This window comes from Saccopteryx leptura, chromosome 3, assembly GCF_036850995.1.
Source record: "Saccopteryx leptura isolate mSacLep1 chromosome 3, mSacLep1_pri_phased_curated, whole genome shotgun sequence".
Taxonomy (NCBI): Eukaryota; Metazoa; Chordata; class Mammalia; order Chiroptera; family Emballonuridae; genus Saccopteryx; species Saccopteryx leptura.
This window is the reverse complement of record NC_089505.1, coordinates 152,238,801-152,254,106: the sequence shown is the minus strand read 5'-3', so window position 1 is coordinate 152,254,106 and position 15,306 is coordinate 152,238,801. Positions and strand designations below refer to the sequence as shown.

The 15,306-nt window shown below is 38.8% G+C and overlaps 1 protein-coding gene across 2 annotated transcripts in view; it reads left to right on the top strand.

Annotated features, from left to right (window-relative positions):
* Window positions 1-15,306, top strand: part of USP33 (ubiquitin specific peptidase 33) — a 57,266-nt gene that overhangs the window by 26,722 nt on the left and 15,238 nt on the right. Inside the window, exons 8-15 of one of the 2 annotated variants that reach the window (XM_066376599.1) lie at window positions 144-257; window positions 1,470-1,548; window positions 3,216-3,636; window positions 8,227-8,367; window positions 10,001-10,122; window positions 12,549-12,721; window positions 12,844-12,914; window positions 14,191-14,224. In XM_066376599.1, the coding sequence (XP_066232696.1) occupies window positions 144-257; window positions 1,470-1,548; window positions 3,216-3,636; window positions 8,227-8,367; window positions 10,001-10,122; window positions 12,549-12,721; window positions 12,844-12,914; window positions 14,191-14,224 (1,155 nt within the window). Of the gene's footprint in view, window positions 1-143; window positions 258-1,469; window positions 1,549-3,215; window positions 3,637-8,226; window positions 8,368-10,000; window positions 10,123-12,548; window positions 12,722-12,819; window positions 12,915-14,190; window positions 14,225-15,306 lie in introns of both variants that reach the window. The other variant, XM_066376598.1, reaches the window with a different exon arrangement.

The following is a 15,306-nucleotide window of genomic DNA, read 5'->3' as shown; positions in this document are numbered from 1 at the left end:
ATCTGAAGGAATAAATGTGAAGATATAAAAGAGCAAAGAAATAATAGATACAGGGCTCTGTGCTGTCAGTTCATTGAATGATGAGAAGGCAATCAGTATGAGCTTGATTACACTCCAACATACTTTCTTTTTCTTAAAATTAGCCCACCTTTGACACAGTTTTTTCTTGATTGTGGAGGACTAGTTCGAACAGATAAGAAACCAGCCATTTGTAAAAGTTACCTCAAACTGATGACAGAGCTGTGGCATAAAAGCAGGTATGTACTTAATACATTTGTTTTCTTTATTTTTTAAAAAAATATCTAATTTATTGATTTTAGAGATAGAGGAAAAGAGAAGCATCAGTTTGTTGTTCCACTTATTTATGCATTCATTGATTGATTCTCGTATGTGCGTGGACCTTGTATGTTGAACTTGCAACCTTGACATATCAGGATGATGCTCTAACCAACTGACCTACCTGGTCAGGGCTGTTGTTTTTAAATGAATATCATAAATATAAAAGGATGCAGGTGCATTTGTAGAGCTGAAAAATGCAGAAGAGGCAGATTTGAGACAAGTTCACTTTGGGGAATGTCATGTTTGAACTTCCAAATGAATCGTGGACTGGAGATATAATGTTGAACTGCTGAGGCTTTTGTTACTGAAACTTTAGTTTTAATGCAGCAGTAAACATTCTCACAATGCTAAAATCAGACCATAGATATGTGTATAAATGTTCATTTTTCTTCTTAATGTTTACTGGCTCTAAATTGTTGCATTAAAATAACTGTTTGCTGTACTATTTTACTAATTTTCTTTTGAAGCTATTCAGATAATTGCTTTTACCATTAGTTGGCTTTTTTTTTTTTTTTGTGACAGAGACAGAGAGAGGGATAGACAGACAGGAGGGGAGAGAAATGAGAAGACTTAATTTTTCACTGTGGCTCCTTAGTTGTTCATTGATTGCTTTCTCATCTGTGCCTTGACCTGGGGGCTACAGCAGAGCGAGTGACCCCTTACTCGAGCCAGTGACCCTGGGCTCAAGGCAGCGACTATGGGATCATGTCTGTGATCCCATGATCTATCTGGTGACCTTTGTGCTCAAGCTGGTGAGCCCGTGCTCAAGCTGGCAATCTTGGGTTTCTAACCTGGGTCCTTAGTATCTCAGGCCAGCACTCTTTCCCCTGTGCCACCACCTAATCAGGCACATTTACCTTAATTACCCCAGAAATTTTAAGTAATTAAGTATTTTTGAAACATTATATAGTAGAGTATGATCATTTCATTATAGTAGAAAGCAATAAAATATATCCTATATATCAGTAATAAGCTGTCTGACAAACCTATGGAACATAATACTGGGCAATTTTGAATGACTTTTTTGAAACACAAACACTTTTTAATTTAGTACTTTCAATTCTTGATTGCTGATTTCTAAAATAAAATAAAAATCACAAATTTCTCATTAAAAATCTTTTGTTCCTTAGGCCAGGATCTGTTGTGCCTACTAATTTGTTTCAAGGAATTAAAACTGTAAATCCAACATTTCGGGGGTATTCACAACAGGTAAGTCTTCATTGTTTTTTATACATCATAATAATCTTTAATAAGTTTGAAAATTGCTATTATATAGTACATTATACTATTATATAGTCATTGGTATTTCTTTCTAAAAAATTTATTTGTCCATTATTTTTTTAAATTTTTTCTTTTGGTGTTTTTATTTACTAGGAATAATTATTTATATTTTACTTCTATTTTTGTACCTTTTAATTTTACATTTTCCCACAAATTTTAAATTTAGGGATGAGTAAATGCAGAGAGGGCAAAAGTGGGTTTACAGTAGTTTGTATGGAAAGTAATAAGATACTACGAGAATAACTTGTGTTTCACATATAACCTTTGTATGGGGTGGACAAAAGTGGGTTTACAGTTGTAACATTCTTTTTGAGTTAATAATGCTATTGTAATAATCATAACCTGCATGTCTTATTCCATATGGATAACTGTAAACCTATTTTTGCCTATCCCCGTATATCTCCTTTAGTGGTTTAGCTCTGAAAAGCTCCACATTCTGAGAGAAATTTTCACCTATATTTTCTACATTTTATGCTTTTGTTTTAAAAAAAATTTAATTCTTCAATGTTATTTATTTTATATTACAAATGATCCAAATTTTATTTTTCACAGCTAACAAATTGTACCAAACTACAAATTTAAGACTTTTAAAATATGATTTAAAAAATTTCTTTATTATTGAGTGTTGTGTTTACATTAATATTTAAAATAGGGTCTGTTTCTGTGCTTTTTTTTTTTTTGTGACCGAGACAGAGGGACAAACAGGGACAGATAGACAGGAAGGGAGAAAGATGAGAAGCATCAATTCTTGATTGCAGCTCCTTAGTTGTTCACTGATTGCTTCCTCATATGTGCTTTGGGGGACGACAGCAGACTAGTGATTCCTTGCTCAAGCCAGTGACCTTTGGGCTCAAGCCAGTGACCTTGGGATCATGTCTATGATCTCATGCTCCAGCCAGCAACCCAGTACTTTATACTGGCTACCTAGGTGTTTCTAACCTGGAACCTCAGCATACCAAGTTGACGCTGTATCTAGCGCCACCACTCGTCAGGCTAAAGTTTAATTTTAAACTGAACTTATAAAATATTTGAATTTAGGACATCTCTTCGAATTGTTCTATGAAGCAAATCCATGTTTTCTTTATACCTTAGTCCTCCACTTTTTAGTATATATGCTGCTGAAGTGAGCATACTCTTCCGTTTTCTAAAAATAGCGCTACTGAAACTTGACCTCCAGGTCATCTTCAGTTTTATACATACTTTTGTTTTATTTACATAACTTTTTAGAACTTAGTGCTTCCCATCCCTTCAATACCTTATGTTTTACTGAATTGTTTTTGTTCAGTATAATGCTATACATTTAGTTGTTACCAGTTGATAACCACATTTTGTATATTTTTTCTTTTTTTTTATTGAGAGAGAATAGAGAGAAAGGGAGTAAGGGGAGGAGCAGGAAGCATAAACTCATAGTAATTGCTTCTCTTATGTGCCTTGACTAGGCAAGCCTAGGGTTTCGAACAGGTGACCTTGGCATTGCAGGTCAATACTTTATTCATTGCACGACCACAGGTCAGGCTATATATTTTTCCTTAAGTTTCTACATATATACACATATTTTTAATGAAGTGGTAATATCTATTTTGCTTTTCTATTAGGATGCTCAAGAATTCCTTCGATGTTTAATGGATCTGCTTCATGAAGAACTAAAAGAGCAGGTCATGGAAGTAGTAGAAGAAGATCCTCAAACGATAACAACTGAAGAGACCATGGAGGAAGACAAGAGCCAATCAGATGTAGATTTTCAGTCTTGTGAATCTTGTAGCAACAGTGATAAAGCTGAAAATGACAATGGCTCTAGAGGCTTTTCTGAAGATAATAATGAAACAACAATGTTAATTCAGGATGATGGGAACAATTCAGAAATGTCAAAAGATTGGCAAAAAGAGAAGATGTTTAATAAGATTAAAAAAGTAAATTCTGAAGGAGAATTAGATAAAGATAGAGATTCTGTGTCTGAAACAGTTGACTTGACCAACCAGGAAACCGTCAAAGTGCAAATACACAGCAGAGCTTCAGGTGACAATTTTAATAATTTGAAAATGATAGTGTTTCATTGGTACATAATGGGTGGAAGATACTATATTTGTATTTAAGATACACTTGTAGTCCGACCTGTGGTTGCACAGTGAATGAAGCATTGACCTGGAACGCTGAGGTCATGGTTTTAAAACTCTAGGCTTACCCAGTCATGGCATATTTGAGAAGCAATAAATGAACAACTAAAGTAAAGCAACTACAGTCTTGCTCCCTCACTTTGTCTTTCTCTTGAAAATAAAAAAATAAAATTAAAAAAAAAAAGATATACTTGTAATTTCACTATTTTCAGATTTTTTTGAGAGAAAATGGCATGTGACTAAAATCAAAACACATTTCTAATTTACGTGTTAATGTTCACTATATTTAGCATAATAAAAATGAAATAGAATGACTAATAGCTTTAGCTTAATATTTTATGTGCAGTATGACTATAGTTCAACTATACTAATTTGTAATTTTATAGTTTTTTAACGTTTATTGATTTTAGAGAGAGGAAGGGAGAGAGCAGGAAAGAGACAGAAACATCAGTTCCTGTGTGTACCCCGAGCAGGAATCAAACCAGCAACCTCTGCGCTTTGAGACGATGCTAACCCACCGAGCTATCTTTCTAGGGTACAACTATGCTAGTTTGAAGGATAATTGAACAGTTATATTTAGGCTCTCTAACTAGTAGAGTTTAGCAAGAGATGCATGTGAGTGTTGAGTTAATGTCATTTTAAGTAGATTCTGTTAAGATCCTGAGAAAACAAAGTAATCCAATTGCAGTGTTTTTTTTGTTTTGTTTTGTTTTTTTCCTGAAGCTGGAAACAGGGAGAGTCAGACAGACTCCGGCATGCGCCGGACCGGGATCCACCCGGCACACCCACCAAGGGGCAACGCTCTGCCCACCAGGGGGCGATGCTCTGCCCCTCCAGGGCATCGCTCTGTTGCGACCAGAGCCACTCTAGAGCCTGGGGCAGAGGCCAAGGAGCCATCCCCAGCGCCCGGGCCATCTTTGCTCCAATGGAGCCTCGCTGCAGGAGGGGAAGAGAGAGACAGCGAGGAAGGAGAGGGGAAGGGGTGGAGAAGCAAATGGGCGCTTCTCCTGTGTGCCCTGGCCGGGAATTGAACCCGGTACTTCTGCACGCCAGGCCGACGCTCTACCACTGAGCCAACCGGCCAGGGCCCAATTGCAGTTTTGTAAACTTATATACTGTTAGATTTATTTAATTAATTTTTATTCTTCTTTTCCAAGTGAGAGGGGAGATAGTGAGATAGTCTCCCGCATGTGCCCTGACCAGAATCCACCCAGCAACTCCTGTCTGGGGTTGATGCTCTGCTCATCTGGTGCCATGCTCACAACTGAGCTATTTTTAGCGCCTGAGGTAGAGGCTCCATGGGGCCTCCTCATCCTCATCACCTGGGGCCCAATGTCCTTGAACCAATCCAGCCATTGCTGTGAGGGGAAGAAAGAGAGACAGAGAGACAGAGGAGAGAGAGAGAGAAAAGGGGAAGGAGAAGGGATGGAGAAGCAAATGGTTGCTTCTCCTGTGTGACCTGACTGGGAATTGAACCCGTGACATCCACATGCTGGGCCAGTGCTCTATACCACTGAGCCAACTCTCCAGGGCCCACTGTTAGATTTGGATTGCTGTCATTGTGGTCACATCAGCTATGAAATATTTAGTGTATGTTTTAGGGCAGGAATTCAATTATAATGAACATTGTTATGATATATTCTAATACTAGTCAGTGTTTCTTTGAGAAAGAGCAAGGAATCAAATGAAAAATGTTGAGCTAGATTGCTTGGCATTTTACATTTATTTCTTCAAGAGTTATCTTATCTTGGCTTAATGTGATATTTAATTCTTCAAAGCACATAAAATTGAACCATCAGAGGTTCAAATTATCTGATCTTAAACCAAGTGGCAGACAAGTAACAAAAATAGTTTTTTGGGTTTTTAAAAAATATTTTATTTTATTTATTCATCTTACAGAGGAGAGGGAGAGACAGAGAGAGAGAGAGGAGAGACAGAGAGAGAGAAGGGGGAGGAGCTGGAAGCATCAACTCTCATATGTGCCTTGATCAGGCAAGCCCAGGGTTTCGAACCAACGACCTCAGCATTTCCAGGTCAATGCTTTATCCACTGCGCCACCACAGGTCAGGCCAAAAATAGTTTATTATCTTCTCTAATTACTAAAGAGTGAGAACTACCAAACAATTTATTTAGGTATTTGAAGGAACCCACAATTCCTTCTTGAGGAAAAGGTATTTTCTTTTTTTGACAGATACAGAGAGACAGACAGACAGGAAGGGAGAGAGATGAGAAGCATCAATTCTTTGTTGTGGCTCCTTTGTCTCCTTCATTGATTGCTTTCTTATATGTGCCTTGACTATGGGGTGGGAGGGCTGCATCAGAGCCAGTGAGCCCTTGCTCAAGCCAGCGACCATAGGGTCATGTCTTTGAGCCCACGCTAAAGCTAGCGACCTCAGGGTTTCAAACCTGGGTCCTCTGCATCCTAGTTCGATGCTTTATCCACTGTGCCACCACCTGGTCAGGCAGAAAGGGATATTTTCTTAACCAGAGGAATACTTGTGCTTCGTTCACCTGTGTACAGTGCATAAAGGTCTTCTAGTCAGGAAAACAGGTTAGGTTCCTTAATTATACTGCACTTATATTTAGAAGTTTAGATGTGTTTAGAAGTTGAATAGTTAGTATATGAAATGTCATCATTGAAGGACTTAGCCTAGATTGCTGTCCAGCCCTTCCACGTAAACATCCTGGTTTAGAACATACACATTCTTTATTGCTCCATAGCAGGTTTGTTCATATTATTTTTATTTATTTATTTTCTTTAGTGAGAGAAGGGAAGACAGAGAGACAGACTCCCACATGCGCCTCTACCGGGTTCCACCTGGCAAGCTCAATAAAGGGCGATGCTTTGCCCAACTGGGGTGTTACTCCATTGCTCAGCAATCGAGCTCTCAGTGTGTGAGGCAGAGGCCATGGAGCCATCCTCAGTTCCCGGGGCCAACTCATTCCAGTTGAGCTATGACTATAGGAGGGGAAGAGAGAGAGAGAGAGAAATGAGAGGGGGAGAGGTGGAGAAGCAGATAGGCACTTCTCTGTGCCCTGACCAGGAATCGAACCAGGACATCCACACACCAGGCCAATGCTCTACCACTGAAGCAACTGGCCAGGGCCAGGTTTGTTCATATTCATAGTAACTAATTGACCTAGAACAGGGATCTGAGCTTTTGTATATTTTAAAGACCTGACTAGAGAAAAAAAAAGACCTGACTAGAAAATGTGACAAAGACCATTGGCACACATAACCTAAAATATTGACTATCTGATCCTTGGCAAGAAACATTTGCCAATACCTGACCTAGATCATACTAATTTTATTCCCTTCAGAAAGGTCTAGAGCAGGGGTCCCCAAACTTTTTACACAGGGGTCCAGTTCACTGTCCCTCAGACCGTTGGAGGGCCGCCACATACAGTGCTCCTCTCACTGACCACCAATGAAAGAGATGCTCCTTCCGGAAGTGCTGCAGGGGGCCGGATAAATGGCCTCAGGCGGCTACATGCGGCCCACGGGCCATAGTTTGGGGATGCCTGGTCTAGAGTGAGTCTCCTCCCTCCTTTCCCCCTCAAATTATATAGTCTGCTTTTAGTCATGGTGGAGATAACGAAAAATGCCTATGTGAGAGGAATTTATTTTGCATTATTTGGAAAATCCCTGAAATTACTCTGTTTCAGAGTCTCTTATGAACAATTCTTAACTCAAATACTTACTGAGCACAGTCCTTTACTATGGAATGCATGTTATGTACTGAAAATGCAAGAGCAAAGTATCAAGAATACACTCATGAAGCTTATATTTTCTTTTATTAAATACAACTTTTTTTTTCATTTTTATTGATTGATTTTAGAGAGACAGAGAGGAAAGGGAGAGAGAGAGACAGAGAGAAGCATTCATTTGTTGTTCTACTTAGTTGTGCATTCATTATTTGCTTACTGTATATGTCCTGACTGGGGTTTGAACCCTCAACCTTAGTGTTTCAGGACAATGCCCTAACCAACTGAGCTAACTGGCTTGAGCTATTTTCTTGATCCATAATTTAATTCCAATAAAGGTCCTTTCCTGAAAGAGAGTCAATTTTCTTTTATCACAGTAAGAATAAAATAATTTATGGTTATGCATACCTAAATTTCTTCTTAGATTTTGATTACTATGTTAGTTTTGGAAGATAATCTTTTTATCCCACATTGTTTTAAAAGCTTTTAAAAAAACTGTCTTAAGTATCTTTTTTTAAAATACTAAATTAGAAAAAGTACAATTCTCTTTGTCTTTATATTTCTACTGCTCTCTTCCTGAATTGTTTAGAATAATAATGTGTTATAAACGTTAACTGAATTCCCAGGGGCACAATCACTGTTACTTCCCTTAGCACTTTATCAAGTATTTCACCTGATATTTATTAATGTGAATCTCAAATGAAGAAACTTTAACATAATTAACATTATTTGACGGGTGGTATATTTTTACTATTTAAGGTAATAATACAAATTTTAAATATTACAGAATATATTACTGATGTCCATATGAATGAACTATCTACATCACAGATTCTTCCATCAAATGAAGGTGTTAATCCACGTTTATCAGCAAGCCCTCCCAAATCAGGCAATTTGTGGCCAGGATTGGCACCCACACAAAAAAAAGGTAGATATTTCAGTTACTCAGGTTACTTTGTTTTGATCAGTTAGTGTTAATTATGAAATATATTCAGTCCTTTAAAATTGACAGCATAATTTTATACAATCATGATTTAAAATTTTTGTGTTTGTGTGACACAATTTTACATACAGTAAAGTCACTCTTGGTATGATATCTGAGTTTTAACATATGCATAGATTGTTTTTACCACCCCCACAAACTGAATATACATAGAACAGTTCCAGTGTCCCAAAGAATTTCTTTATATTACTCCTTATAATCAGACCATCCCACTACCCCTTCCTAAGGACTAGCTCTGTTGCTCTGTTCTCTATTCTTACTGTTCTGCCTTTCCATAATGCTATATAAATGGAACTATACAGTATGTAGTCTTTTGAAACAGGCTTCTTTGACTTAGTGTAATGCATTTGAGATAATAGTTACATTGCATGTCTGAATTGTTCCTTTTTATTACTAGTGTTTCATTGGATTTCTGTACTACTGTTCATTCATTCACTCATTGAAGGACATTTGAATTGTTTGCTGTTTTTGGCAGTTATGATTTCGTTGCTATAAGCATTCATGTACAGGTTTCTATATGAGCATAAGTTTTCATTTGTCTAGAATAAATACCTGGAAGTGAGTTTATTAGGTTTTAGGCTTAAGGTAATATGAAATTGTTGTCAAGAGTGACTATTATTTTGCATTCCTACTAGCTATATGAGAGCTTCATGATCATAAATGTAAAACTGTTAAACTTTTAGAAGATATAGGAAAAAGTCTTAATGACCTTGTGTTAGACAAAGAATTCTTTAAAGACATCAAAAGCATGATCCATAAAAGAAAAAATTGAATACTTTCTTGGCAGAAGACACTGTTAAGAGAATGAAAGGATAAGATGGGAGAAAATATTTGCAAGTCATGTAGCTGACAAAGCACTTGTATCTAGAATATATAAAGAACTCTCAAAACTTAATTATAGAATCATTTTTTCAGCCCTGGCCGGTTGGCTCAGCGGTAGAGCATCGGCCTGGCGTGTGGGGTACCCGGGTTCGATTCCCGGCCAGGGCACATAGGAGAGGCACCCATTTGCTTCTCCACACCCCCCCTTCCTTCCTCTCTGTCTCTCTTCCCCTCCCGCAGCCAAGGCTCCATTGGAGCAAAGATGGCCCGGGCGCTGGGGATGGCTCCTTGGCCTCTGCCCCAGGCGCTAGAGTGGCTCTGGTCGTGGCAGAGCGACGCCCCGGAGGGGCAGAGCATCGCCCCCTGGTGGGCAGAGCATCACCCCCTGGTGGGCGTGCCAGGTGGATCCCGGTCAGGCGCATGCGGGAGTCTGTCTGACTGTCTCTCCGGAGCTGTTTCCAGCTTCAGAAAAAAAAAAAAAAATCATTTTTTCAAATATGCCTTTACTGGGAATCAATAACAAACAGGTAAAAGCAAAACTGTTCTGACTGAAGTCATGATGAGGAGACTGAACTCCTCTTGTTTAACTTGGTTTCTCATTTTTTTAAGCAATGCTCTTGAATGGTTTTTTGACAGTTTTCTACGGTATAGTATTATATAGTTAAATATTCCAAAGAAAAATGCTAAAGGAACTACTTTGATTTTTTTAAAAAAATTTTCAACACTTGTTTTTCAGTTCTAGCTCAATCGGTATCTTCCCCAAAGAGAAAAAAACAACATAAGAAATACCGAAGTGTCATTTCAGACGTATTTGATGGAACAATCATTAGTTCAGTGCAATGCCTGACTTGTGATAGGGTGAGTATGAAGGAATTATAATACACAGGAATTTTTTTGTCTAATTCTGGTGTAAAAAACCTGTAAAAAACCTGACAAAATGGTATGAAAAGTTTAACTTCCCATCAGTAGCAAGGAGCTACTGATATTATACCTGTGTTTCTTGTGTTTACATCAGTACAATTGATTCTAGGCATAGAATTTGTTTTTTAGAAGTAATAACAACATAGTTCTTAAAGAATGAGTCTTGACTCATCATTGGACAGGTATGCATTAGTAGGAAGAATTAACTCCATTCTTCATCTCTGGTCACATAAAATGATGATATGATGCTCAACAGTAAGAATTGATAACACATTTGCTCGACAAGGTGGTGGCACAGTGGATAGAGCATTGGACTGGGATGCAGAGAACCCAGGTTCGAAACCCTGAGGTTGCTATCTTGAGTTCAGGGTCTCTGGCTTGAGCCCCAAGGTCACTGCTTGAAGCCCAAGGTTACTAGCTTGAGCAAGGGTTCACTTGCTCTGCTGAAGGCCCCCCACCCCCGATCAAAGCACATATGAGAAAGCAGTCAGTGAACAACTAAGGTGCTGCAACGAAGAATTGATGCTTCTCATCTCTCTCCCTTCCTGTCTGTTTCTATCTGTCCCTCTCTTTGACTCTCTGTCTCTGTCACACACACAAAAGAACTGGTAACCTGCGCATTCTCATAAGGATGAAATAAATATGCTGGGAAATTGCTGTTCACAGCAAGAGGCTGTGATTGTATATTCTATATTTGGTTGTATGGCTTATAAATATTGTCCCATGTTAAGATTGTGGCTCAGATAATAAAGGTAATATCAAATCCATACACAAGAACAGCATACATTAAAATTATCACAGAGCTTTTCTTTAAGAACATTTTTACTTCTGTGTGGGAGTGAATAACCTGACCAATGGTGGTGCAGTGGATAGAGTGTTGACCTGGGATGCAGAGGTCACAGGGTGACCCTGAGGTTGCAGCTATTGCACAGGGTGACCGGCTTGAGCATCAAGTCATCAACATGATCCCCAGGGTTGCTGGTTTGATGCCCAAAGATGCTAGTTTGAGTAAGGGGTCACTAGCTTGGCTTTTGTCTGCACCCCTCACCCCGTCAAGGCACATATGAGAAGCAATCAGTGAACAACTAAAGTGACGCAACTATGAGTTGATGCTTCTTATCTCTACCCTTTCTTATCTCTCTCTCCCTCTCTAGCAAAACAAACAAACAAACAAATAAACAAAATTCTTAAGCTTTTAATTGGGTCATTTTAATGTATGCTGATTTGGTACCAAATATATTTTCTTTTCTTTTTTTTGACAGAGACAGAGAGAGAGACAGATAGGAACAGACAGATAGGAAGGAAGAGATGAGAAGCATCAATTCTTTGTTGCGGCACTTTAGTTTATTGTTTTCTCATATGTGCCTTGACCAGGTGGATCTAGCAGAGTAAGTGACCCCTTGTTCAAGCCAGCGACCTTTGGGCTCAGGCCAGTGACCGTGGGGTCATGGCTATGATCCCACGCTCAAGCCAGCAACCACACGCTCAAGTTGGTGAGCCCATGCTTTAGCTGGTGACCTGGGGGTTTTAAACCTGGGTCCTCTGCGTCCCAGTCCAATGCTCCATCTACTGTGCCACCACCTGGTCAGGTGTTACCAAATACTTACATAGACTTATCATCAAATGTTTTCAGCTTTTTAAAGATTACATGCTAGGTTTTACAACTTTTTTTTAAAACAAATTTAAAAACTATTAGGACAAGTCATTTCCCAAAATAAATGCAGTAGTGCTTAAGAGTTTGTACCTCAAGCGACAGTGGCTAGGTATAAGGTAATTCTCTATGCTGCAGTGTCCTCAGCTAATGGGATGTTAGTAGTTATCTCATAAGGTTTATGTGAAGATTAAATTTAGAACAGCACTTGGTACAGAGCAAGTGTTTTGCTGTTATTACGATCAGCAGTTTGATTTTTTTTTTTTTTTGTATTTTTCCGAAGTTAGAAGCAGGAGACAGACAGACTCCCGCATGTGCCCGACTGGGATGCATCTAGCATGTCCACTAGGGGGCGATGCTCTGTCTCGGCTGGAGCCATTCTAGCGCCTGAGGCAGAGGCCATGGAGCCATCCTCAGTGCCCGGGCCAACTTTGCTCCAATGGAGCCTTGGCTGCAGGAGGAGAAGAGAGAGACAGAGAGGAAGGAGAGGGGGAAGGTTGGAGAAGTAGATGGGTGCTTTTCCTATGTGCCCTGACCAAAAATCGAACCTAGGACTTGCACATGCCAGGCTGGGCCGATGCTCTGCCAACTGGCCAGGGCCAGCAGTTTGATATTTTTGTTTATTGTAACTTGATTTGATATTTGTAGTCTAAAATCTATCCTCAAATGTTTATGCTGGATTATTTTTATACCTTTCTTAAAACAATTTTAGGTGTCTGTAACCCTCGAAACCTTTCAAGATCTATCTTTGCCAATTCCTGGCAAGGAAGACCTTGCTAAGCTGCATTCATCGAGCCATCCAACTTCCATAGTCAAAGCAGGATCATGTGGCGAAGCATATGCTCCACAAGGGTGGATAGCTTTTTTCATGGAGTATGTGAAGAGGTATGTAAATGTTTTTTAAAAATTAATTGGTTGTTAAAATTGCTGTTTCTGCTGTACTGGCAGAACACTTCCTTTTTTTCCTATCAATAATGTTTCAGGTTTGTTGTCTCATGTGTCCCTAGCTGGTTTTGGGGTCCAATAGTAACCTTGCAAGATTGTCTTGCTGCCTTCTTCGCTAGAGATGAACTAAAAGGTAAGAAATATTAAATAGTTTTTATCTGTGGCTAAATTGTTGTGGGTCTTTTAAAATACCAGTAGGACTAAATATAAAATATATTCATAAAAGCTAAGTTTTAAGGAGTTTAAGTAGTACTTGGCCATATTGCCATAGTGCCAGTATCTATCATGGTGACATACATAAATACCACAAATCATAACCTGACCAGTGGTCACACAGTGGATAGAGTGTTGACCTGAGATGCTGAGGACCTAGGTTTGAAACTCTGAGGTTGTTCTCTTGAGCGTGGGCTTACTAGCTTGAGCACAGGGTCATTGGCTTGAGCATGGTATTGTAGACATGACTCCATGGTTGCTGGCCTGAGCCCCAGGTTGCTGGCTTGATCAGGGGTCACTGGCTCAGCTGGAGTATCCCAGTCAAGGCACATATGAGAGGCAATCAGTGAACAACTAAAGTTGTACAACTATGATTTGATGCTTCTCATTTTCTCCCTTGCTCTCTGTCTCTCTGTAGTGCAAAAAAAAAAAAAAAAAAATTTTTTTTCACAAGTCACATCCTGAAATAATTTATACGATTTCTATAGTACAAGACAAGATGATATGTGAGGTGTTTTAAAGCTGCTCAAGGCCTGACCAGGAGGTGGATAGAGCATTGACCTGGGATGCTTTAAGGCCGCTGGCTTGAGCCCAAGGTCACTGGCTTGAGCAAGGGGTCACTGGCTTGGCTGGAGCCTTCTGGTTAAGGCACTTAGCAGAAAGCAATCAATGAACAACTGTGGTGCCACAACGATTAGTTGATGCTTGTAATCTCTCCCTTTCTGTCTGTCTATCCCTGTCTGACTCTGCCCCCTCTTGCTTAAAACCAAAACAGAAAACACACACAAATAAAAAACTGCTCAAGGATTTAAAGAAGAGAAAATTCAATCAATATAAAAGACTTATATATTTGAACCAGTCTGACTAGTCTCTGACTTCCTTCACAATATTTAAGATCCTTCAGTATTTTTATATGTCCAGCACCTTGCTGTTATGTGTAGATTTTGTTGAGTGAGTAAATGGAAAGAAAGGATGTTCTTTGGGATGGGCCTTCAAGGTTGAAAAGAGAGGGAGGTGAAGGGTGCTTTAGGCCGGGTAAACATTATGAGCTAACTCTTGAGCAGAGACTAAAATACATGAGCCTTGTGTTACTGTGCTGCAAGGTCAGTATATGACAAACTCAAAAGAATCGCAGAACCAAAGAAAATTCCTTGCTTTTAACTTGAGAGGCATGACCAGGTCTGTTCTATTTTCAGGTGACAATATGTACAGTTGTGAAAAATGCAAAAAGTAAGTGTCATTGACAGTGCTTGTAATTACATATTTTGTATTTTAGATGGTATTATTATTATTATTACTTTTTGGTTATTTGAATTGGGCATATGGTGTTAAAATTCCACTTTATTTAGAAAAATAAAGGCGTGTGATCTTTGTCCTAATAAAAATAAAGAGACTGGTTATTCTGTAAAACAAATTTGAGGCACAAATTTAACAAGTTTAATAGACTTATCTAAGATGTGAAAGTTTATTTTGAAATTTAAAATAAGTATGTAATTTTGCACAAAATATTTTTAAATACGTTATAAAAGATATACTAGGATATATAACATGCATTTTCATTACATAAATTAAGCTTTGTTATCATAAATAGGAGATACTCTCTTCTGGATTACCATGTTAGCAGGCTAGATTCAGGAAGGGAAAGAGGCTGTAGAGGGCACACAGTTTCAAATCTGTAAAATTCAGAAAGGTTATACCAACTTTGATGGTACCTGCTGTATGATGGCAGAACTGCAAGATAGTTAAGAAAAGTATGATTTTGTTTCTTTATATATACTAGTAGTTGCCTATTTCTGTGTTGTAATAAATTTAGGCTTTTAAGGTTTCTTGGTGGTAAGTTAGAAAAGTTATTAGTGATGCCTGACTAGTTGTGGTACAGTGGATAGAGCTTTGACCTGGGACGCCTAGGTCCCAGGTTCGAAACTCTGAGGTCACCAGCTTGAGCATAGGCTTACCAGCTTGAGCATAGGTTGCCAGCTCGAGTGTGGAATCATCAGCATCATCCCAAGGTTGCTGATTTAAGCAAGGGGTCACTGGCTTGGCTGGATCCCCTGGTCAAGGCACGTATATGAAGCAATCAGTGAACAACTGAAGTATGACAACTATGAGTTGATGCTTTTCATCTTTCTTCCTTCCTGTCTCTCTTGTACACTAATAAAAAAAAGTAATTAGTGAGTTCAAGGCAAATAATATTTGCGATAGAGTGAACTGGTAAATATTTTTAAAATCTCTGTAATAGAAAAATAGTGGCCTCCTAATAAGATTGAGAATCTTCATAATACAAATTCTGTCTGTTCCCAGTAACCACAGGG